Genomic DNA, 25563 nt, shown 5'->3' with positions numbered 1-25563 from the left:
TAGCGCATTCCTGGTGTCGAATGTCGAAGTTGTGCAAATCTTGCAATTTGGGCACAAAATGGCAACAGTTCTTTTTGACATCATCAGGCTTGTAGCCGTGTCACCAGATAAACCTGCTTCGCTCTTAGTCACTACCAAATCCAAGTCCCGGATTGGTCAAAGTTTGACTCGTTTTAATGCATGTTTAATGGCCACACATTTTGAACGTGGAGCCAAAAAACGTTTATAGAAACTTGCGTAGCTACATGTGAACGCCAGAGTTTTGAACACAGAAGCCCGAAACCCTTTGCAGAGGGCGGTGCAAGTGTAACATTACAAGACTGTCTGGATCTACTGTTGAAGCTAAATGCATGAAAGATCTGTACTCAGTTGGATTGCAGTTTCTAGAGGGAACAGTCAAATCAGGAACCTGATGACTGGATTAGCATGATGTTCCTTGGAGGGTTCATGAACCTCATCTCTGTGGAGACAGAACCATAACATGTCTCCACAGGTGTCAGAAGACAAAGAAGCTGAGCTGCTGGTGGCAGCTGAATGAGATCTTTTCAAAGAAGAGGGTGAAACAATCGTGTATTTCCTTGATGTTGATCGTCTCCCGGCTCCTGAATACAGACTGATACATTGCTGTTTTCCTCATGTTTGCACTCCGGGTTTCTCCATAAACATGCATGTTAGTTTTCTCAAGGACTGTGAATGAGCCAACAATGTGATACGGTTTTAGCGGTGAGTGAGACACCTTTGGATTTTTGTTGCCTTCGTTAACCCAAGTCTCTGCAGTGAGTGGAATCATAGATGTTAGGGAATGGGGTTCATGCCGCGGCTCAGGTGTTGGGGATTGCTTTGGCATTACAGGTGCAGTCTCATCTGTTACAGACACAGAAGGTCAGGGCCTGAAGGTCAGCATGTGATTGGGAAAAACTACAAAAACTCACATTGATCTAAGTCAAAACCAGTTGGATAAAACTGTAAGCAAAGTTTAAAAAATCCTTAGCGATTTAGTACAGTTTGTGTAACGAAAACTGTTATAATATTTACCTGTTATCACATTTTACCAAATGTTTTCATGTTTTTTCAGCTCAAAAATCAGAGAATGGAGGACAATTTCTCTGTTTAATACCTTCGTTTGACACAGCTGAGGTTTGCGTCTTGAATAGGAAGAAGGCGATGAAATGGATGAAGGAGAGTTAGTTCATCATCAGACAGACAGGACAGAGCATGTCAGGGAACTCTGCACAACAGCGCCACCTTCATGCAGGAGGGGATGCTGCTAAATTTTGTAAAAAAAAAAAAACACAATTCAAACATCAGATGTGGGGAAATGTCTGAATATTTTGATTAAAATTTCTTGCATTAGTTGTCAGCATAACAGAATTAATGTTTTAGAGGATTCTATTTAGTATTTTATTGGTATGAATATCATATTTAAACTTTATACATCTGCAGCAATGTTAATTTATCTGTCAAAAGGTTAATATTTGTCAAAGTAATCAGTAAATTCCAGTTAGTTTTCCTGCTGAGGCCACATATATTAGAGCTGCAGTCACATATCCGTCTGATCCTGGCCTGACAGGTACAAAAGTTCACCTGGACTTGTTGAATCTGCTTTTGCTTCATAAGCCTCAAAACAGAAGGTATGATTAAAAAAAGTTTGGTCTGCACCAATGTTCCTCCTGAGCAGCTAAAGCTAATCTTTTCACAAAATCTGCAGCAGCGGTTCACATGCAGCTCAACATGCAGGAGGGTGGGGGCAGGCAGCAGGGAGGGGGGCACAGGGTCTTAAGAGAGGCCGGGACGGGCCTGAGGCGACCAGCGATACGCCGGCGCAGCACGGCTCCTGTCCACCAGCCGTGCATTTAAGAGGTTAAAGAGTGAATTAAACCAACCTTCCCGTTGATCTGAGTGTGGTGACATGTGGAGTGAATGTTGGTGAACGGATAAAATGATGAGGATGGAGGGATTCAAGAAAGAGCAAAACAAAAATGTAACAAGAGGTGCAAAATAAGAAGCGGGAGGAAGAAGACAAGGAGAAGCAGAGAGAGTAAAACAGGCCCAAAATCTGCGTTCATGACGCAAGAAACAAGACAAACACTCAGCTCCTCACTGGCAGCTGCAGCAGAAACTTTATTGACAACAAACAGAAAAAGACGAAACCTTTGAACATTCATACAGAGCGGCACAGTGACTCCAATTCAGCCTCAAACACAAACACCTGAAACAACGGCCAAAACCAGCAGAAATGAAGAAAACAAAGTTCAGTTTCTTCAACAGTTAAACACAAAACCACCAAAACACCTCCAGCACCAGCACAGCCCAACAGTCAACCTGAAACACCGTTAGACACACAAATAGAACTGCAGGAGCAGATGACCTCACTGGTGCTGGGAGGGGGCCAGAGGAAGCTTACCTCGCACATACAGGTTGGCGGGGGAAGAGTAACGAGTCCCCGCTCTGTTCACAGCCACGCACTCGTACTTCCCCTGATCCGACTCCTCGCTGTTTTCTATCTGCAGCGCTCCTGAGAGGGAATGTAGCACACTTTAGTCATGCAGCACGGAGATAAAACACAGACAACAATGAGAAAAACAACAACAATAATGACTATGAGAAAAAAAGAGTATTAACAATGAAAACAATGAGAGAAACAGACAACATTGAGAAAAAACTACAATAACAACATTGACAACAATAAGAAAAAACAACAGTGATAACAACGAGAAAACAACATCAAACTAACAGCAATGAGAAAAACTGACAACACTGAGAAAAAATGACAAGAATGAGAGAAAAACAAAAAACAATAACGCTGATAACAATGAGAAGACAACAGAACACTAACAACAGTGAGAAAAATAACATTACTGATGACAACGACAAACAGAATAATAACACTAACAAAAACATGAATAATAATGATAAAAGTAGCAACAACATTGAGAGAAACAAAAACACTAACAACAATGGGAAAAACAACAAACTAGTGACAACAAGAAAAATAACAACAACACAGATAAAGAGAAAACATCAAACTAACAATAATGAGAAAAATAAAATGATTGATGGCGATGACAAACAGAATAACACTAACAGTAACATTGATAATAATGATAAAAAGAACACTAATACCAACACTGACAAAAACAAAAACAACATTGATAAGATTAAAAACAACAGCACTAACAAAGAAGAGAAAAGCAAACACACAACAATAAGAAAAACAATATTTATAAAGAAACAATTGTTACACTGTTCACTGTGAGAAAAACAAAAACACTGAAAGAAAACACAAAAATAAGACAAAAAATGATGAGAAAATAACAATATCACAAACAACAAGGAGAAAAACAACAGCAACACTAGTAAAAAGGGAAAAAAACAAAAATATAGATAACAAAAATAAGAAAATAAAAACAGTAACAAAAAAACAACCCTAACAATGATGACAAAACCACTATAAAACTAACAACAATAACAACAACACTAACAATTGTGAGAAAAACAACAACAGTACTGACAGCAAAGAGGAAAACAACAATAAGAAAACAACAGCAAAAATAACTTCACAACTACAAGAAAAACAACACTGAAAACAATGAGGAAAACCAACAACAACGTCTGAGACAATGACAAAAACACCACAGACAACAGCGTGAACACTACCAATGACAACAATTTCAAAGACAGCAATACAAAACTACAACAACAAAAACAACAACAGTGATGGATTCAATGACAATTGAAAACAATAAAATTTATAACAATGACAACAATCCAGCCCAACACAACTTAAAAAACTAGTACTTACACACAGACAATGATCAATGCTCAGTTACACATCACACACTCACTTAAGCATCAAACACACCCACACATGCACGGATAAAAGAATTGAGATTTCAGCTTGCAGTGCTAAGGAGGTAAATAAAGTCTTGAAGTCTCCAAGCTGACCTCTGATGGTCTACTTATTGGACAGGACAAAATATACACTTATTTTTCAAACACAAATCCAGATTTTAAATTGGTACACAATGTGAAAAAACCAGCAGCTCAGGCACAAGAGGAGAAAAGTTCCTCAGAGTTTAACAGAGAACTCTGAAACTACCGTCTGCATCAAAGAATTTTTAGGAATTTGAATGAATCTCTGTATTAAAAGGACAACAATAAAAATGGGATTGTTTGCAGAATCTCTTCTGGTGTGTCCTCAAACACAGCAAAAAGCAGGTTCCTGCCAAGGAGACTCTTCAGGAACCAGTTCCAGGATCAAACTCGTTAGACATAGTTATCGACATGTCTTTGGTGGACAGGGACAGTAATGGTCATTTAGCAACCAAAGATGGGGACTTTCTGATATGTTTGCCAGTTTGGAACTGCTGTTAGATTTCTGTAGTATTTCTACCTATTACCTGTGCAGATTCGGTCCTAACCATTGACTGTATATAGGAAGTGGAACGAGTGAGTGTGACATCACCCATAGATATTGGCTTACTTCAGTCTCCAACGACATGAAGTCAATTCAGTGACCATTTTTTCCTCCATACAGAAGCCGCCATGTTGGAGCCAGACGACATCAGTAGGGAGTGATTGATCTGAGTCAACGTTTCCATGACTATCACTCCCACTAATCACTCCTACCACCTGAAAGTGGACTCGGGACAATCTGTCAATCAAACATTTTGGATACTTTTATTGAAGTTTTTAACTTTACAAACAGAATAAAAAGAAAAATCAAGAACATGATCAAAAAGGCATCAGATCAAGAATGGTTATTCTGACCAATAGAATGACTGAGTAATAGCTGTTTATTTCTCTGTAGAAGTCTATGGGATTTTGGCCTCTTGGAGCCAGCAGGTACTTCCTGTTTGGAACGTCAGGTGAGAGGGGTCACTCAGTCCAGTTCTCATATACAGTCAGTGGTACTGACTGGGGTACTACCAGCTGCAGGAGCATTCTAAGGTCTCTTAGGACCAGTTTTTTACATAACAGTAAAGTTTTGTTACATTTAGAGAGAATTTAATGTCAACAGTATTCCTTTTATTGTTGACAAAGATGAAACTAAACTTAGTGACTACTTTTAACTTTGAACACTCACATTGTTCATGAAACCACAGAACAAACGTAAACCAGGATGAAGCGTTCGTCAGCCGTGAGTCTGACAAAACATGCACTGAATTAGAAACACCAGACGGAAATGTTAAAGTTATGTAGAAGAAAACCTGAAATGCATCATGGGATGTTTGCGACAAAGTGTGGCTGAAATCATGAGCAAAGCCCTTCATGTCTGATGGGTTTTTGATTTAATTCTTCACGTCAGTCTCACTATAAACATCTCAAACGGTCTCATGTTACTCTGGAGGTCTGGTTTACAAAAATCTCTGCTCTGGAGTTTTTTTGCGCACAAAAACCATCCACATATCTGAAATCCTGATCTGCAGAAAGAGGAGGAGGAGGACGATGGACGGAGACAGACCAAAAGAGAGGATGGAGACAGAATGGGAGGAGTGAGGCGAGTTCGGGGGGAGTGAATGGATGCTTTCTGTACCCAGCATTCTTACCTCTTATGGGTGTACCACCTGTGAGGTAATACGAATGCAAATAGATTAAAGAAAAGCGTTAGTTTGCAGAAAGAAACAGGAGAGCAGCAGGAATTTGAAGAAGAACTCTCAAACATTTAGTTTTCTCCAAGTTTTCCTTACTGCGCATTTTCACAAACTAAAGTTTGATATGATGAGAGAATATTCTACCCAAACTTTTACGATGTTTAAGCAGATTTTAAAGTGAGAGACAGAAGACACTTCAGTTTGAATTCAGTCCTCACCCTTTGGATTTCTGGCCTATAAACATTAGTTTAAGTCTGATCTGTTCTATATTGATACATACAGGAGGTACACACAACAACTCATCTGCTGTCATCCAAGTAGATTATCATAAAACAGGTTTTATGATGGATCAAACTGGAGTTTGGCGTTCCTATTGTCTCAGTCACACGACCCGTACTTGGGTCGAGTACTGCAGGTTTTTAGGTTGTCTGGGTCCGTGGAGGGTTGTAGAGAAAAGTGGCCGAATCCTATTAACTCTTGTGCTATCCTTGACATGTTTACAATACAAGTGGGGTCATCTGGACCCCCCAAAAGAGCATCTTTTTTTTTAACGATTTTTTATCATCACTGGTGTCTGTGGCAGACTTAAATTCCTGTCCACCTTTATCACGGGAGGGATCACACATCAATATAAGGGTGGGGTCATCTGGACCCCATAGGAGAGCACGAGGGTTAATTGGGAAGAGGTGAGTATGGTGGATATATTTTCCCTTTATATTTCATTTTGGTGCTAATTTGAAGTTTGTATTTTTTTAATTTTGGGCATTGTCTGAGTGTGGCACATGCTGATGCCATATTTTGTTGTAACCACGTATGTTTCCACCTCTATTGCTGTTTTTTTTAATAGACCCTTTTCACGGTGACGTCAGACAAAATGGCAACAGGGCCAAAAAAGTGAATAGTTACCTCCAGCGTTCACATTTAGAACGACAAAGCTGACAACTGAATGCTGTTTGACACAATTTTACATTAATAATAAACAATTTCAACAGAAAAATGTATAATATTTATTTTATGAATGTCCTACTGAACTGTATTTTCATTTCCTCTCTTAGATCATTTCATTGGAATGGGTCTTTAATTGATTCGGCAACGTTTTAGTTCAGAGCAGCAGGGCAACTATTTCTGTAAATTACGTCAACCTCGTTTTTTTTTTTTATTTGCAACCATTATTTTTGTAGATTTTTTTGTTCATTTTTTTTTAATAGATTTTTTCTTTCCTGTTAATGAAATAACTCTGCCTTAATGCACTTGGGTTGAAGAAACTTCTGGAAGTCTCGACTCCACCTGCGCTCCTCCTTTAATTTGACATTTCTGATTCAGCTCCGCCCATTTTGGCACATCAGGACATATGTGCCAAATGCTGGAGTGGTGGTTCCTATGCAGATGCCGGCCATCTGATAGTGAAGCAGCCACTCATCAGCCCACAGGGACACAGTTGTGACACATGAGGCACTGGAAGCTGTGTGGCCAGAGGGTGTTTTGCTCAGGGGCACATCAGCAGCTTCCAGCTCATGACAAATTTCAGGTTTCATTGTGAAAAATAATAAGACTTTATTATGTTTTCACAATGCATGGAGGGGTTTGTCATCCTGCAGACAATTTTATCTACATTTACACAGATCTGGTTTCTTCTAGTGGCTTTCCTTCTCCAGAATCGTCTCCCCAATTCAAGAGTTGGAATGAACAATTCCCCAATGACAGAGCAGGAACAGTGCAGAAGCTCACTTTACCTGAGCGCAGCTGTTTTATCCGTCCGTTACCGCTGTCGATCTCTACAGGCAGGAAGTCTTTGAACCAGAAGATCTCTGGGTCTGGATTTCCACTGGCGGCGCAGAGCATGGTGGCAGTGCGGGTTCTCTCCACGACCTTCAGCTGGGGGCCCATGTCTATGGAGGGAAAGCCATGTGGGATCTGGTCCTCTGTGGGACAGAGAGAGAAACTCGGGGTGCATTCAGACTGGACACATTTGGTTCTATTATAGTGAACCAGCTTGTTTCCCCTGATAATAAAAAACAAATTTTCAGTCTCAATACACCCAAGCGGAGTCTGACGTGGGACCAGAAACCATTGAGAGCTGATTAAAAGTCATGTCATTTCCAATCGGACTGTGCTCTAGTTCGCTCTGAGCTTTCTCAGTCTGAATAAGCTCCATCTCAGAGCGGAACAACTGGACCAAACAGCCACCGTAGTATCACAGGATGTAAGCAGACAACTTTTAACGTGATAGATTGCTTCTCACACCGTTTTCCCAACAACATATCTGTCATAAACACTTATCAGTGTACCTTCTTAGCCAGTGTCTCCACCGTACCAAAGTAGCATTAAAAAGTGTACCTGACGTTAATACAGACGTTCAAAGTTGGTCAGAGAAATATAAAGCTTGAATATCTATCCCGACAAGGATTGCCAAGTGTAGGACTTCCAATATTCATTCTCGTGTTGCTTTTCTCCGCCCACCTGTTTCCTGGCCAATGACTGAAGAGGTCTTTAGCCACGTGGTTTTGTTTACAGGCTTTGGTTCAAAAGTGGAATGTCCATTAGACAGCAGTCTGAATACAGACCAAGTGGAAGGTTCGGGACTCAATCTGGACCAAATTAAGTCTGACTTTTTTAGTCTTCATAACATTGCTCTGCTTTTAGCATAAAGAAACTAAAAGGTTGTTTTTATTCTCAGAAGAAACTTGAAGCTCTGTCTAAAAACCTAATGATGGTCTGGGATTTGAACTTCTGACCAAGTAATTGGGAGAAAGCAGAAAGGTACATGAGATAACACCTCTCCAACTGGCCACAATAGCCTACACAAACACCACACAAGATGAAATGTGGTTCGTAAGGACAGTGAAGGATTGAAGCTTCTGCAGAACTTCTTCAAATGAGCCAAAACACATAACATCAAAAATGTAACCACTATAAGAGCTGGGACTGCATCTGAGAACGTCATTTGGATCCTGATCATCTGGGAATAACCTGACCCTATGGAGGCAGAATGTGGATACAGGACCTGAAGACAGCAGCAGTCACAAACCTCCAACCACACTTCTAAAGCATCCTCAGCCGTGAGACGCCGAAGTCAGCGCTTACCCTCCAGCACCGTCAGCTTGGCGCTGGTATTGATCTCCCCCACGCTGTTGGTGGCTGTGCACTCATAGATGGCTTCATCTCTGTGGGTCCTCAAAGGCTGAATCCGCAACACTGAGCCAGAGCCGTCGTCAAAGTCAATCACCTGAGTGGATGAGAGCTCATGAGTGTGGTCAGAAAAGTCACAAACATCAGGCCTGCAGTAACCTTCTGCTGATCTGCTAGTTCATGAGTTTTCCAGGAAGCCACAAAGATTTTTATAGGTAGTACCAGGTCTGAGAAACACTCCATTATACAGTGGAATGAGTGATCAAGACAGAAGGCATCACGGTGGAGCAGCTTCCACTCAAATGTTCATCTCAAATGTCAACTTTGGTGACTTTTTATTGTAAATTGGGGAAATTTAGTTAGTGAAAACTTACAGACTCAAGTAATAAACTGCAGAGAGGGATTCAGACCGGCATGTGGTGAAGTTTTGTGGTGCAGAAGCTGGTTACGGTCTGTATGCCAAAGTGAGTGTCTTCTGTTATTTATCATGACAGGTGTTGACTTGAGATCAATAAATGAAGAAGAAAGATCTCCACACTTCCAATCACATTCCAGATCCGTACAGTAAGAGGCCTTCCCTGAAGCAAACCCGCAGTTTGGTGGCATTCGATGGTTAGTGAAACCAGGTGCAATCCAAAATATCTTTGTCGTTTTCTGTATCATAAACTCCTCTTCACACCTGAAGGTCTGAATTAAAATCTGAATCCAATTTAAAACACAATGTGAAAAATCAACTTAAAGACTGGGAGACATCAGAGACTAAAAAAGGATGCAAATCCTCCCTACTTGACACTTTCTTAACAGTCCCCCCTTAACCCTCGAATACTATCACTGGGTGATTTTCACCCCCAAGGAAAAGTATTTACAGGATTTTCCATATGTTGCATTTTTCTGAGTGTCATGGGTCCCTGAGTTAAGTCTCACGTGTCCTAGGAATGGGTACACAAAAGGCCAAATCTCCAGTATCTTTATTAATTTTTTTTTCATCTCAAATACCTAATTTTTCAGTAAATTTCAAGCATGCTTTTTGGATCTTCCTATGTTTTGAATTTTCCATTTTGTTACATATATCACAGTTGAAAATAAAAATAACTACTCTAATTTATCATATGTTGTCATATTTCGATCTATTTTTCATGGCAAATATTTTTTTGGGTACATTATATCAGATAAAAATGACCTGGCTATAGCAAAAGTGTTCTGAGCTTAAAAACCCACTCCGATGAAAAGTGTGTTTTTAAAACAACCTTGTAGTGTTTTTCTTATGGTGAAGGACATATTTAAAATTTAAGCTTAAAAGTGAATTTCTGAGATTTCCTTATTCAAATTGGGTGAATCAGGAGCAGAAAAGAAATGCTGTTTGAATAAACTCCCAGTTGTGATGCAGCAACTGAAATGGGCAGACCTAATTCTCCCTGCTCTGCTCCATTCTGATGCACTTGCAGACAAATAGATCCATGAACGTCTTTGTTTTCCTCGTCTGAGCGGGGATCTGGATCAAAGCTGAACGCTGGATAGCTCCAATATTGCTCACCTTTTTTTTTTTTAACCGCTAATGTTAGCTTGGGGTTTTGAGCGGCTGTTGGCTAGCAGGAGAGCAGGTAAGAAATTAGAAGATGGGAAATCAATTGAGGGTCACTTCTGCGCCAGCAATCCCACTCACAACACAGAGGTGAATTTTAATGAACTCCTGCTGCTCTGAACAAACTCTGTCCTAGAACTTTTTTTTTTTTATAGCAGCTAGCCTAATTATAATAAGGCCACTGGAAACTATTTTACAATAGATCTAAATAAAATTTGAGTGGACATTATAGTGCACAGAACAGTAAAACCCGTGAAACCAGGTGAGTTCACCAGATAACCACCTGAAGGCTAGTTACAAAATCAAGTCAGCCCACTTTTTCTCCAACATAAAATAAACAAAAAAACGTACACTCTGGTTCCAGTGAACTTTCAAATCTTCTGTGATCAGATTAAGTATCAGTGACAGCTACATTTGGCTGTTATGATCTTGTTATGATCTTGTCAAAAGTTGTTTTATGGTTTTGTTTTTGCCAGCATCCTACCATCTGACAGGTGTGTTTGTCCCACCATTTTTTGTAAAAGTCGGAGCTTGATGACACTCTGCCAAGATGGCACCATCTTGGAGTTTACATCACCCAATGGTGCAAAGGTGGAGTCAAATGTAGACACCAGATTCTTGTTTTTACTTGGTTTCCAGAGGGAAATAATGTCTATTATACGACTGGGATCCTGCACAGAATTCTTGTTCTTTCACATTAAAATAACACAATTGAGGTAATCAGACCATTTGATCTAACCTTTGAAAATCTCTTCCACATATTTCCATCAGATCCTAAAGTGGCAGAAGCCTGCAGTAGACCTGGAATAACCTGGAGGGATCATACTGCTCATACGAACTGAAGGACATCATTGGGGAAATCACTGCTCTCCGATGTCACATTGCTTGTGCAGACCATGCATCATTCAGATTCTAAACCGCAGAATCAGCTGCAGCAGATCTTACCTCAAAGCGTTGAGAGTTGACCTTCTTTCCCTTTTTCATCCAGGTGATCCGTGGTTTGGGCTCCCCTCCTGCCTGGCAAACAAAAGACGCCACTCCTCCAGAAATCCCCGTTTGGTCATCTGGGGCTTTGATGAAGCTCGGCATGCCTACAGGAGGGAGAACCAGTGAGGAGCTTAGTTACAGGAAGATAATGATCCTGTTCAGAGTTGGCGAGCTCTGACTTTGAGAATCAGAGTCTCTGCTTGCAAATGAACTCTGGTGCAAATCCTTTTACTGTGAATCCAGACAGACGTTCCTTTGACTTAAAGGGGCTCTACCATGAAAATTCTACTTTTTGAGGTTTTAAATGAATTTTACTGTTTATTCCTCAGTATAAAGAACCACAAAGTGGTATTTTGATCCGTTCATGCATTTAAGAGCAATCCTCTAAAAAACCTGCGTTCTCTGCAGCAGCCCCTCCCATACCCACGAAAACGAGCGGGTGGAAACGTGCTGACGTAAGCACAATGCCAACGCTCCCTCCAGGAAGAGTCTGCTCTGACAGCTCCGCCCCCAGACTAACACAACACTCAATTTATCCCCTTATCCAATGATGATCAGCAAAAAAACTTTCATTTTAGATGCAGAATATCGTATATCTTCCAGTTGTGTCCTGTCCTCAATAAATTCCAGCTCAAACAGGTTTTTGTTACTTTTTCCGCGGATCTCCTTTAAGATCTTATATATAGGACCTTATATATCTTTTATATAGATATAGTTCACTCGAATAGGCTTAAGAAAATCATGGTAGGGCCCTTTTAAGTGAGGAAGAGAACCAAAGGATGGAAATGACGCAAGAGCTGTGTGTTAGGAAGAAAAACACAAACAGTGTGCATCTGAAGATCAGGAATCAGAAAAGTTTGAAAGTATCTGCTGGGTAACCGTGGTGCAGTGCAGAGCCTGTCCTTTGATTGTCAAAGAACAAGCTATTTCTCTTCTTCTGTCCTGGTCAGAGCTCAGTTTGAGCAATAGCGCCCCCAAATGAGCAGTTGTTGGAAGTGTCGTTTTTTTCCAGGTATTTTGGGTTTACTTCAGCCTTTGGTTTTCTCCTGAAAGCGCCATGCGAAGTAAACCTAATGAGGGGAGGAGCCAATCATCTGCTTTTCTGCCCATTCCAGCTCAGAAAGGAAGCAGCCCTTGTCTTTTCTTTTTATATGCTTCACACACATTAGAATGCTTCATGCATGTCTGACACACAATGACCTGCAGGACCCCTGGTGCTAAAACAAACAAGACCAGATACTGACTGTCAGTGTGAGCGGGCAGGATCAGCTGGGCCAGCAGTAGCAGAAAAATAAACCCTCTGAATTGAAGATCCATCATCTCAGGGGTGAGGGACCTCCTTCGGTCCTGAAACTGGAGTTCATTTGCTGCAGACTCACACTTGTATCCAATAAGACCTGCAGAGAAAAAAAAATGTAGAGATTATAGGATAGAAGAAAAGTTTGAAAAATCAATCTGACTTTAGAAGTCGGAAGGATTTAAAACGAACAACAATTAAATAAACACTTGAATGTCTTTCTAAATACACATGACTGTGCAACTCACTGTGACTTATTTGGAGGGATAAATGAAGGAAAGCTCCAGAAATCCCATCTGAAAGGAGGTGCAGCTCCTTCCATAGAATCAGGTTAATCCTGAGCAAATCAAAACACAGACAGAGCAGCTCAGAATAAAAAATCTGTGAACAGTCAGATCTGAAGTGGGACCAGGTACTTCAGCAAACGTCTCCAAACTACTCTGTAAATCTGAAATGCAACTTCAAGGCGGCAAAATCCATTTCCTTGGTGTGCCAGTCACATGTCCGGCTCACGTTTGTGTCAGGAAGGGCTTGATATTTAAAACAACAAAATAATCATGTAACTCATGAACAGAACTTTCATCTCAAAATCCAGGTTAACATTGACTGTCACCAATGCTGAAGGGGTCAGACAAAAACTAGACTACAGCTGATGGAAGAAGGAGAGGAGGAGGGCATGTTAATAGGGAGAGAGAGAAAAGGAAAAACAGGAATGAAGAAGTTGGAGTAAAAACTTTCATTGTAGAGACTTTGACTGGAAAACTAGAAAGTTGGCCGACATGATGAAAAAAAGAAAGGGGAATTTAAAACGTAATGGAGGAGGAGTTGAGGAAATCAAGAAGATTTCTAGAGGGGAGAGAGGGTGATTGGTGAACAGAAGAAATGAGGAAGTTTGGTGTAAAGGGCATGAATGGAGAGGAAGGATGGAATTGGATTTTGATCAAGGATGTCAGTGGTGAAGACAGAAAGGAGCATAAACAAACATAGGAACAGAGTGAAAAGCACGAAAGTTGACTAAATCTTGTGCAGATGTTGTTACTTCTAAGATATCAGTGATTGTAAAGTTGTGACTGGGAGATTGTAGGTTGGTGGTGTGGGGATGATTCTGGTGGTGAAGAAGATGAAGAGGATGAGGGGAAGAGGAGGAAGTTTCTGAATTCCCTCTGTTACTTCTAACTACTGAAAAACTATATAGTGCAGGACTATATGGTCCTCTGGATTTTAAAGGTAACTCAAACACAATGCTCACTACTTTAATTTTGTTTTTCTAAACATCGGATATGACGTCAATGATTTTGCAAAGTGAAAATTGAATAAATACGAACATTTCAAGACGTTTATGACTCAACTGTGTTCTGATGGTGAAAGTGTGGATGGTTTATTCAAAAATTACATTTAAACTTGTTTTTTTTTTTTGTTCAAAATTGTTCAACTCCAATGCATTGTGGTCTATATTTCCAAATTTGAGAGTATCAATGCACACTCGTTTTTCACCAAGACTTCTAGGAAATTTCTAATGCACTCAGTTTTTGTGATGGGGGGGGGTATTCGGACACAACTCAGAGAGCCTTTTGGGGAGGAGTTGAAACAGGCTTTGGGATCAACCAGCTGAGTGGCCTTGTGGTAGAGTGTCTCCCCTGAGATTGGTAGGTCGTCGGTTCAAATCCCGGCCGAGTCATATAAAAGACTCTAAAAATGGGACCCAGTGCCTCCATGCTTGACACACTCACAAGGGGTTGGATTTCGGGGTTAAACCACTAAATGGTTCCCGAGCGCGGCTGTGTCTGCAGCTCACCACTCCCCCAGGGGATGGGTCAAATGCGGAGGACAAATTTCACACATCAAGGTGTGAGACAAATAGTGGGACTTTGACTTTAGGGAGACTCAGATGAGACTCTCCAAATGACACTTCTTGTGAAATGTAATGTTACAATAAGATTAAAATAAAAAATTCTTCAGGTCAAGACTGATGATTTTTGTTTAGTTCAGTTTCACAGCTATGCATAATAAACATCTCTGATGTGGTTTCATTTTAAATTTAAAAACGTTTAATTTCGAATAAAACAAAGTGAGCATTAAGCTGAGATGACTTCAGCCTAACCTTACCCTGCCATGAAATTCCTCTGATGCTGCGATTGCCCCCTCCCTCCTCACCACCACTACCCCCACATCCACCAGTATGAAGGAAAGCAGCAGATTGCCAGGGCTGGGGGCAGTGCCAGGCTCAGTGGGTCACATCCCCTTAGAGGCATCGAACCAGCGACAGTCGGAGTGGACGTCACGCTTCGAGGAGCACAGTGCCAACCCCCCTCCCGCCCCACTCACACACATACCTCCTTATTCAGCTCACAGCTGACCATACAGGAACATCATGTCCCGGACATATGGCCATGATTCATATCCGCAAAGCGAGCTTTAGGAGCTTGAGAAGGGAGAGAACCACAGGACTGATGCCCCAACTGAGGACGGTGGAGGGGGGGCAAATAGATCACAGCAGGAGTCAGACTCAGACTTAAACATTAAAGCAATAAATACAAGATTCAACCAGCACTAAAAAAAACCCTGCTGTCTACAGTCACCCCCCTTCTAACAAGCACTCTAAAATGATGTCATATTTGATCCAATATGGCGCCTCTGTCAAGGTGGCAGTACACAGAAACCACAGGTCCTTTTCTTTGTAAAGCAAAGTTTTCCTGTTTGCTTGGCAGCCAGCATTTGCTCAGACCACATCCACTCCGTTCCCATGGGAACAACATCGATGGTAACCTCTGGTCAGCCTTGTGGCCTCACAGATGTGATGTTGTGTTAAAAAGATTTTACCAGACCAAAGGGGGGGCCTATGGCTTCTGAGGGAAAGAGACTGGACAAAAAAAGACAATGAACAAACAAAACTTCTATGACAAACATCATGCAATTAAAACTCATTTTACAAAGAAGTTAAATATCCAAAAATGCACAAATGCAAAAGTAACAGAGTTTTTAAAAAATGGATCAGTGTGGGACAATGTAAAGAAATTAACATAAAATATTAAGGAGCTAAATTCAATGAATAATAAGGAGATCATTTATAACAGGTTCGTCATGGAGGTCTCATGATGACCCAGACGCAGGACGAGAAGACAAGCCAGAGTGAAGGAACCAAAAGTATTTGATTTTAAAAAGTGCCACTTTAGGTGGGGGAAAATCCACTAACACAACAGAACTCAAAACTAGAAAACTACAGAGAACAAAGTGCTAAACCAAAAGATAAGCTACACTCTGACTCTGAGTGCAGAAACAAAACTACTTCAATACAGCTCAACCAAATGAACCTACAGTGAGAGCCAATCCATGGAGAGCAAACGGTGAGGGGGCGGAGCCCACCAGGAAAAGCCACAGACAACCTGCACGGGAAAAACAACACAAGAATGAGGAAAAGAACCAAACAGAACTGACTGACTGTGTCCAGCTAATGTGCAGGTGGCCATGACTAAAAAATTACTAATGTCAAGAACAAACTATGTAATTTAGATACTTTTCTTAGTATAACTAACATACTTCTATTGTACAATTTACTCCATATATGCTATATTAATAGTAATACTGAAACTAATCCTAGTTCTGATACTGATACTATACTAAAGCTGATACTATTAGTAATACTTATACTAAAACTGTACTTACATAGATACTAATAAAAATATATTAATACTAAAACTGATACTAATACTAAAAGAATACTAATGCAAATAATACAAATACATATGCCAATACTGGTACTACTATAAATACCAATACTAACACTACACTAATACTGATACTAATGCTAAAACTATACTAAGACTAATACTGATAAAGATACTATAACTATGCATATACTAAAACCATTCTAATACTAAAACAATTCTAATAGAAATACTAAACTAATACTAATAGCAATACATTTACTAATACTGACACTATACTAATACCGGTACTAATATTAATACATTAACCTAATACTGCACTAATGCTAAAACTATACTAAGACTAATATGGATACAGATACTATAACTATACTAATACTGCATTATACTAATACTAAACTAAAACTATAGTAATAGCTCAACTATACTAATACTGAAACTTTAGTAATGCTATACTAACACTAAAAGCTTACAAATACTAAAACTATGCTAATACTAATTTTGATATCATACTAATATGTATAATTCCAATGCTATACTTTGAGCATATCTGCATTTTCTTTCATTTTGGTGAATTTAGGCAAACATGTTTTTAAATCTGTTTCAGAACTTTCCCTCCTATATCAACATAGAGGAGCAGAACCTTTGTTCCCACACAAGCGTGAGGACGGCTCTGATTTCTCAGAAAAAAACTCTTTCCTATCTTGTTACTTTGACCCTGTTGGCTCTACCTTTCTCGTTGCTCCAGTAATGTCAGATGTGATGTTACTCTGGAGCTGAACACAGGTGCAGGAAGGTGGACTACTACAGAGCTGTGCTATATGACATGTGAACATGGACAAAATGAATGTGCATGATTGATCATGAAGATTAAAAATCTTCACTTGGATCAAATGTACAACAGCTGCCAAGTTTATCCATTGATCCCTGAAAACAACAGACGTTCACAGTAGAACTGCATTTACAGGTCTGTTTTCAATTGTTTTGTGCTTTAAAGGGAAAATAGCAGCTTTACTTCATTTATAATGTTCTGATTGCAAAGCATTGTGGGACTGGGTTAAGATCTTTCCTCTCTCTCAAAGGATGTTGTTAGAATTTTTTAATGCAACAAAACATTTTTGAGACCTAAAGGCCTCAGGTGACAAAGATTCTCCCCAAGGCTGCAGAAATACACAACCAACACAATCATTTTTCCTTTTTTTACTTATTTGTCTCTCTATCACATGTTTCCATCAACACACTTAATAAGAGAAGCCAAGAGGACCTTCAGATCTGGATGGAACTGGTTTGTTATGAAAAATGTCGACCCTGAGGACTCAAGAGTCTGTCTATCAAGGTAAGCAAAGATTCACCAATCACACCGGGGGAAGATACAAGCCCCGCCCCTCACACACTTGAAATTCAGCTCTGAGCTAAATTAATTTCCTTTGAGGATAAAGCTGGTTTATTGGTCTATTTTTAACTCCAAATTCAAAGGAAAAAGGTGATCATCTCAGAATCCTGAGAATAAACGGACCCACATGGAAAATCCCCACAATGCTCTGGAGTTAATGAAGATTAAGACAGAAGCATTGGCTGATCCAAACTCCCACCTTCTGTTCCTGGATTTCAACAAAACAAGGAAGTGCCAAAAATTATTGCTCCTCAAATGACCACCAGAGGTTGATATGAGAAGTAATTCTAACTAAAAATTCAAACTATTTCAATCTACAAACAAACACATTTAGCTTAAAATGAGTTTTATGATCATTGTTGTGTTTTCTAGTCTAATTGTGGAGCTGAAAACTGCAGTTTAGTTGGCTGGTGGGTGAACTAAACAAACTTTCACATAACTTTTTCTTGTCTTATCCCCCCATTTATGGCTCATTGTGAAGGTGGGTGGAGCAAATTTAAGTCAGCAAGCCTCTTAGGGCTTAATTCAGATTCATCTGGGTGGAGTAGGGCATTATATGTCCAGTTAAATGTCCTAAATTAGAATAATTTATGGTATAGGATGACAGGGAGAAGAGATGAAAGAAGGCATTGAGCAAGGAGCAGAACACAGACTAAAACGAGTGATTTGAAGAGTAAATTATAATGTGATTCAGACCAAATCTACAAACATATTCCATGATGTTACATTATAAATGGTTAAACTTATCTTAACCCTGACAAGCACATATACTTCCTGAATTTCCAGACCTCTGTGAAACACCTAAGATGCACATTCATTCATTGTTGATGGGGCTCTGGAAGAATGGAGAGAATGTGCAGGTTCAGAAATTGGAGAGAAAGTTTCTTGGAACGACAAACTTTGTATTCTGAGGAAATATCCTCATAATGTTATGTGTATTTTCTTGAGTTTGGACTCCTATTAGTGAGATGAATAGTTATGGAAAAGCATTAATTTAGTTGTTTTGGAGATGGCAAAATAGTTTCAAATTCATCTGTGGTGATTTTTTTTGAAACCTCACAATTAACCTTAAACTTTATGGAAATATATTCCATTACTGGATTTTGTTTGTGGACATAAAATGTAATTACATACAGATGCACTACTTTGCTGGATTGGAGAGATATTTTAATATGATGTTTTAAAAAGTCTTAGAAAAATATCCATCTATTTTTCAAACCAGCTTTATTTCTGGTCAGAGTCACTGAGTTTCCAGGTGAAGGTGGGGTACACCCGGGACAGTGTGCCAGTCCATCACACTGAAGCTACAGTCACATCACCCTCGGCAACGCGTGTTCAAGCAACCACCTGCAATAAAAAGTCTATGTAAATGTTGTAAATGCACATTTTGGGATTCTACGTTTAAAAAACTCATGTTCTAGTGTAGCTACGCACATTTTTACAACCATTTTCGTGCATTATTAGGGACTCGGATTTGGTAGTGACATATGGATGACATCACTTTCAACTCACTGAAGTGCCAACTGTTTAAAAATTAATCATGGAGGAGAATCACTAATTGCCGTTTGTGCCCAGCAGAATTCTATAACAAGTCTTTTGCATATCGGAATAGAACTATGAAAAAAAAAGCCTGGATCGAGGTTCACCGGATCTGTAACCAAGACTCTTACAACTGTGGAGGCGGACTTTTATTAGTAAACAGCAGAAGAAGAAATAGAAGAAGAAGCCCCTCCCTGATTGTCAAGTGTGAACACCATGAGGTAAATGTACATTACGGAACCACGTTTCGCACGTCTTTGAACGCACGTCACAAACCCGGTGAGTATGTACCTTCAAACAACAACACTAAAGGAAGGATTTGGAATAATCAAATATGAAGCCTGTTTTTGGACTGTGGGAGGAAGGCAGAGATCCTGGAGAAAGCCCACATATGTATAAGGAGAACATGCAAAGTCCACACAGAAAGAACTCAGCTGGGATTTGACCTTCTTGCTATGAGGGGAGAGTACTAATTACTAAACCACCACACAGCTTTTAATGAAAACATGCTTACAAAAATACTAATATGTACTTCATTCAATTAAAGGAGAATTCAAACACAGTTTTCTCTCTCAGTGTTACCAGAATAAGTGAAAGGGTCATAGCCTCCTTAAAACCTCTTAAGACCCAGGCCATGCACATGCGTGGACATCACATTTTAGTTATACTACCACAGTAGTTATTTCTGCTTAACTGCTGTTCTGTGATTCCTTTTTAGAAGGTTAGCTCAAATATTCGCTCAGGTCGTTAGAGGTTAAGAATTTCACGGTGGTAAAGGTTACACTTTCACTGATTTTCGAGGTGCTGCATGTCTACATGCAGGAGCTCCTCACAACCTCTCCAAGTGACGTGAAAGAGGAGGGGGGTCACATTTGAGCCTGCAGATGAAGAGCTACCAAAACAAACCTGCTCAGGACTAAAGAGGACAAACATGAAGTCTGAGGGTCAAACAGCTGATAGAATCTGAAACATTTAGGCTCAAGGGTCCTCCAATCAGAAAACAGAAAAAATAAAAACTGACTGACTGACCTTACCACACACCTATCATTAATCCCACACAGGGAACCACATATGGGTCCGTGTCAAAGTGAAATACTGCTCTTAAGTTCTGGAATGTCGCTTCAGAGTCGGAGAAACTGGACTTTTCATGGATGAAGCAAGAGAATTAACTTAGTTCATTTCAGTCACAATTAGTTCTTCCAAATGTCTTTTTCTGTGCGTCAGTCCAAGTCAACTCTGATCATTCTACGGAGGCCTAAGAATGACAAAAACTTGCTATCAATGAATAAAGTCCACAATTATCTAATTAAAGTAAATACTTCACTTCATATGCATTTATGAAACTGGAAATAAATAATTAATAAAAAACATCCAAATGTTTTTTTTAATAAATAGAAAATTTAAAAAAAATCTAATTACCACTGAACAAAACGGATGAAGTCAAATTGTATTTATACACACACACATGCACATATATAATATATACATTCATTTTTAATAAAAATGTGGAAACATTTTTACAAATTTTATTAGCGTATGGATTGTTGGAGATTTTTTGTGCCAGTATTCTCCAACTGTTTTTGCGTGTGACAAATTTGTTTTTCTTTTAGCTTTTCAAATCTCTTCTCTTTTGGGTTTGATCCACACATCTGATATTTTTTCTGCCAGAATCTTAATTTTAGTAAATTCAGAACTTCTTTGAAATTTTCCATTAATCCTGAAAACCCTTCAGTCACAGAACTCAGGATCCAGAACCACAAGAAGAACATTTGGCTTTTGGTTTTGGTAGATTAGGATTTGGATCAGGATCCCCTCCACTAAATTAGTTCTTAAACCCAAGAACTGGAGGGTCATACGGAGGAGAATGTATTCTGCATCTGTGAAAAAGTGCATTTGGTCAAAGAGCTTTAGCTTCAAAAGACCTGAGCTCTGTTCCTCAAACAGAACTGCCATCACAAAGTTTGTCTTGAAAACATCTTAAAAACCGGCATCAGACAGAACCACCACACCTCCGATCAAACCATGCCACCATGAATGTTCAGCTTTAACCCCTCAACACATTTGATACAAATATGCATCAAAACACTTTGGCTCCAAAATGATCTTATTTTAGCATCTGAACCAAAATCAGCAGTGATTAGTTTTTCATAGCTGGAAATAAATTCAGGTGACACTGATGAATCTCTGGTTTTATTAGTGTGGGGATTGTTTCTGCAAAGTTGATATATTGCCTTTATGTTTATCAAGTATTCATTTTCATTCAGTTTTTACCCAAGTTTACAAAGTTGGTAATTCTCATCTATATGCATTTTTGTTACAAATTTCATCTGTTTATAGGGGAGAAATTTTCCACCTAGTCCAGGTGACTATAGGTGAAAAAAGTTATTTGTGCCTTTGCAGAAATGCTTTTTACTGCAATATCCCTATAAAAACGGTTAAATCAACAACATTTCTGCGGAAACATTATTTTTCTGATTTTTTTTTTTCATTTTTCCACATTTTAATCTAACGTTGTGGTTTTGCTTTAGATTTTTTTAACGAGGTGACTATTCCCAAGGAATGCGACTGCAAAGGATGTTAAGTTGTTTTTGTTGGTGTGTGTGCGCCTGCTCCTCCTGTGCACAGTGTGCGCCTTCATGGAGGGATCTGGCTGAGTTGGTATGCTGACAGCATTCTCAGCATCCTCAGAGAGGAGAGTGAGCGCAGAGCTGCCAGAGTCTCTGCTACAGGAAAGATCCTCTCAAAGTCTAATTTCTGTTCTTCAATGATGGAACCAGACAGGTGTCAGAGATACTCCAAATGATGGATCAGGTTTCAGCACCTCGGAGCAGACAGATGGTTTAGTTTTAACCGCCTCCAAACAAAGTGATTTAATTAAAAAAAATACTTTAATAAAACTAAGATTTCATCAGATATTAAAAAAATGTGGTTGTTTTCGTTTAGAACATTTAGAGACCCCAGAAGTGTTTAGAAACCTCTAACATGAGCCTCCTCAAACTAAACCCCGCGTTTCCGACAGACCGTAAACGTCACTCACCTGTGACCTTCCGAAGGTGTCCACCGGAACAACGGAGATGATTCCAGGAGTGGTGGAGAAGCAGAGCTCCCGGGAGCACTGCGGATGAAGGCTCCTCCGCCAAGAAGCGCTGCTCTCAGAGCTGCAGACGCTCACTTTCACGCTTCCTCCCTCGGGACTTTTCGGCCACGTTCGGTTGTTTCCGGAGCTGTTCGGCGCACGTTCCTCAAAGGAAGACATCTTCGGCTCTTCGAGCGCTCGCGCTCCTGGTGTTAAACATGTCAGATTAAAGATTACATTTTTTTAAATTTATTTTATTCATTTGTTTGTTTGTTATGAAGGACACCAATGTGACACGTGACTGTGTCACCAGTCCAAATATATTATGTAGTGTTTGAGCTCATCTGACAGGGAAACTCATATTTATAAATCTCTAGCAGCGAGTTGTCTTATTATTATTATTTTTTATTACTACGTTAAATACTCAGTACCGTTGTAGTAATTAAGTGGGAGAAGCTCAGAGGAAAATAAATAGACATGGGGAAAAAAAGTTAGAAATCGACTAAATACTCAACATAAAAATCATCAAAAAGTCGTCACTGCAGGATGAAAAAATATTTTGACTACAATTTATGTCTTTAATATAAATTATACTGGCCACTTTATTAGACACATTTGTCCAATTGCTCGTTAACCAACCAATCACATGGCAGCATCTCAATGCATGTAGTCATGGTCAAGACAATCTGCTGCAGTTCAAACCGAGCATCAGAATGAGGAAGACAGGCGAATGAAGTGACATTGAACTTGACATGGTTGTTGGTGTCAGACGGGCTGATCTAAGTATTTCAGAAACTGCTGATCTGCTGGGATTTTAACCCACACCCATCTTTAGAGTTTACGGAGAATGGTCAGAAAAAGAGAAAATATCCAGTGAGCAGTAGTTCTGTGGGCAGAAATGCCTTGTTGATGTCAGAGAAGAGTGTCCAGACTGGTTCTAGCTGATAGAAAGACAACAGTGACTCCAATAACCACTGGATACAACTGAGGTCTGCAGAAGAGCATCTCTGAACACACAACACGTCCGACCATGAGGCAGATGGACTACAGCTGCAGAAGAACACACCAGGTGCAACTCCTGTCAGCTAAGAACAGGAAACTGAGGCCACAATTCACAAAAACTCATCGAAAGTGGACAATAGAGGATTGGAAAAATGTCTGGTCTGATGAGTCTCCATTTCTGCTGCAACATTCAGAAGGAAAGGTCAGAATTTAGCATCAACAGCATTAAACCATGGATCCATCCTGACTTGTATCAACAGTTCAGGCTGGTGTTGGTGTAATGGTGTGGGGAATATTTTCCTGGCACACGTTGGGCCCCTTAGTACCGATTGATCCTAGTTACAACCCCACAGTCTACCTGAGTATAGTAGCTGACCATGTCCATCCCTTAATGACCACAGTGTACCATATTCTGATGCTACTTCCAGCAAGATAAGACTCCAAGTCATAAAGCTGGAATCATCTCAGACGGATGTCTTGAACATGACAATGAGTTCACTGGACTATAATGACCTCTAGATCACCAGATCTCAATAGATCATTTTTGGGATGTGGTGGATCAGGAGATCGGCATCATGGATGTTCAGCTGACAAATCTGCAGCAACTGTGTGATTGTCACAAACAGGCAGACAGCTGGTTCCACGTGCAGCAGGTTTATTAATAGTCCACAGAATAAGCAGGGTCAGACAGGCAGAGTTCATACACGGGCATGGGATCATCCGAGGCGAGAGAGAAGAGGAGTCAGAGTCCAGGCGAGGGTCAGGGGCAGGCGGCAGGCAATCAGAGTAGCCGGGTCGGAGGCAGAAGATCAGGTCAGGAGTAAACGCTCAGAGTTGCAGGCAGGGTGGCCCAAACAAAGCTTCGCAGAGAGTGAAGTGTGGAGCCAGACTATGAGCTGAGGAGGTGATGAGGTGATGGGGAACAGCTGAGCTGATGAGTCCAGGTAATGGCAGGTGGTGAGCTCAGAACTCTGGTGAGCGCTCCCTCTGGTGACTGGAGACGGTAGCAGCAGGTTGCTCCATGACAGTGATGCTGTCATGTCAATATGGACCAATTCTTGACCTAAAAAATAGTTCAGAGGTGTGCTCATTGTAGAGTCATGCAATATCCGTAATTATTTTTATTTGCAAATTATTAAAGGTTCTAGGTTAATTTAAACTATGCCACCAACGATTAAGCCAGTTCTGAAGGTCCAACCTGGTTCTGGTGGACCTAATAAAATGACCATTGAGTGTTTATGATATTTATATATGATTTTAAAAATGGTAAGTGGTAAATACTGGTAGTTCTGTTCACACATATACATTCACACAGTGATAGCAGCTTGGAAATCCTTTACTCTAGCTCTAAAAAACAGGTGTAATGTGGTGTTCAGTGTCTTGCCCAAGGACACTTCAACACATGGGCAGACAGGACAGGAACTGAACCTGGTTCAACCATTTTACCTCTACACTAAAGATGCTCTTTCAAATACCATAACTGCTTTTAGCACCAGACTAAAATCTAAAATCAACTTCTTAGCTACGAAAGAGTGAAAATGTGGCCATAATTATCTGACTCGTGAGTGAAAAACTGCAGCATGGGAACTTTTTTTTAAATGACATTAATATTTGAGAGACTCCACAAGTAAGTTGGCTGTAGATCCGTCTTATAAGGTATTTTGTCATAGTATCCACCAAACGATCTGTTTTAGGAGGTCTGAGGTGCTTTGATGAGAAGATGCTGTTAAAACGGGGAAAGAACTCAGTAGGGCTGGGTCCTGTTGGACCGTGGGAGGAGGCTGAAATGTCCAGAGAAAGCCCGTTCAGCGAAGCAACGTGCTGCGAGCCTCCAGCTGAGCTCTGATCCAGTAATATTCCTTCTTTGGCACAAGCACAGGAGCGACAGCTAACAAAAAGCATACTCTTCTGTATCAAGGCATGTCTAATTTAATGACAGCATAGATGCTTTGGAAGCAACTAAACTGTTTAATTCTCCCCATTTCCACCCCTGCCAGCAAAACAAATCCTCTAACAAGCCACCAGATGGTCTCCCTCAGGATGCAGTAAATGAAGAGATGTATGCTGGGAAATACTTCTATTTATAAGCATATCTAAGCATTTCTACAGGTTTTCTACACACATAGAAAAAATGATCTTTGATGGAAAAGTTAACATAAATATCTGACAAAATAACAACTACTACTGCAACAATGACTGCAATAGAAACCTTAACATCTGTCACACATCCATATACAAACTTTTTGAAAAGTTTTTTTGGATAAACCTCAGAGTTTGACTAAACTCTGTTCAATCTGAA

At 40.0% G+C, this 25563-nt stretch overlaps 1 protein-coding gene across 6 annotated transcripts in view; it reads right to left on the bottom strand.

Moving 5' to 3' along the window:
* Positions 1 to 22417, bottom strand: part of LOC112136894 (receptor-type tyrosine-protein phosphatase F) — a 48895-nt gene extending 26478 nt beyond the window's left edge. Inside the window, exons 1-9 of one of the 6 annotated variants that reach the window (XM_024258885.2) lie at positions 22224 to 22417; positions 12838 to 12926; positions 12537 to 12689; positions 11251 to 11396; positions 8679 to 8820; positions 7328 to 7516; positions 5550 to 5567; positions 2405 to 2515; positions 1884 to 1895 (exon numbers count right to left, since the gene is read on the bottom strand). In XM_024258885.2, the coding sequence (XP_024114653.1) occupies positions 1884 to 1895; positions 2405 to 2515; positions 5550 to 5567; positions 7328 to 7516; positions 8679 to 8820; positions 11251 to 11396; positions 12537 to 12612 (694 nt within the window). In that variant the 5' untranslated portion in view covers positions 12613 to 12689; positions 12838 to 12926; positions 22224 to 22417. The remainder of the gene's footprint in view (positions 1 to 1883; positions 1896 to 2404; positions 2516 to 5549; positions 5568 to 7327; positions 7517 to 8678; positions 8821 to 11250; positions 11397 to 12536; positions 12690 to 12837; positions 12927 to 22223) is intronic. The other 5 variants (XM_024258882.2, XM_024258884.2, XM_024258886.2 and 2 more) reach the window with 5 other exon arrangements.
* Between the last annotated feature and the right edge of the window lie 3146 nt (positions 22418 to 25563).

The sequence above is a fragment of the Oryzias melastigma genome, linkage group LG4 (genome assembly GCF_002922805.2).
Source record: "Oryzias melastigma strain HK-1 linkage group LG4, ASM292280v2, whole genome shotgun sequence".
NCBI lineage: Eukaryota > Metazoa > Chordata > Actinopteri > Beloniformes > Adrianichthyidae > Oryzias > Oryzias melastigma.
This window is presented reverse-complemented; position numbering and strand designations above follow the sequence as displayed.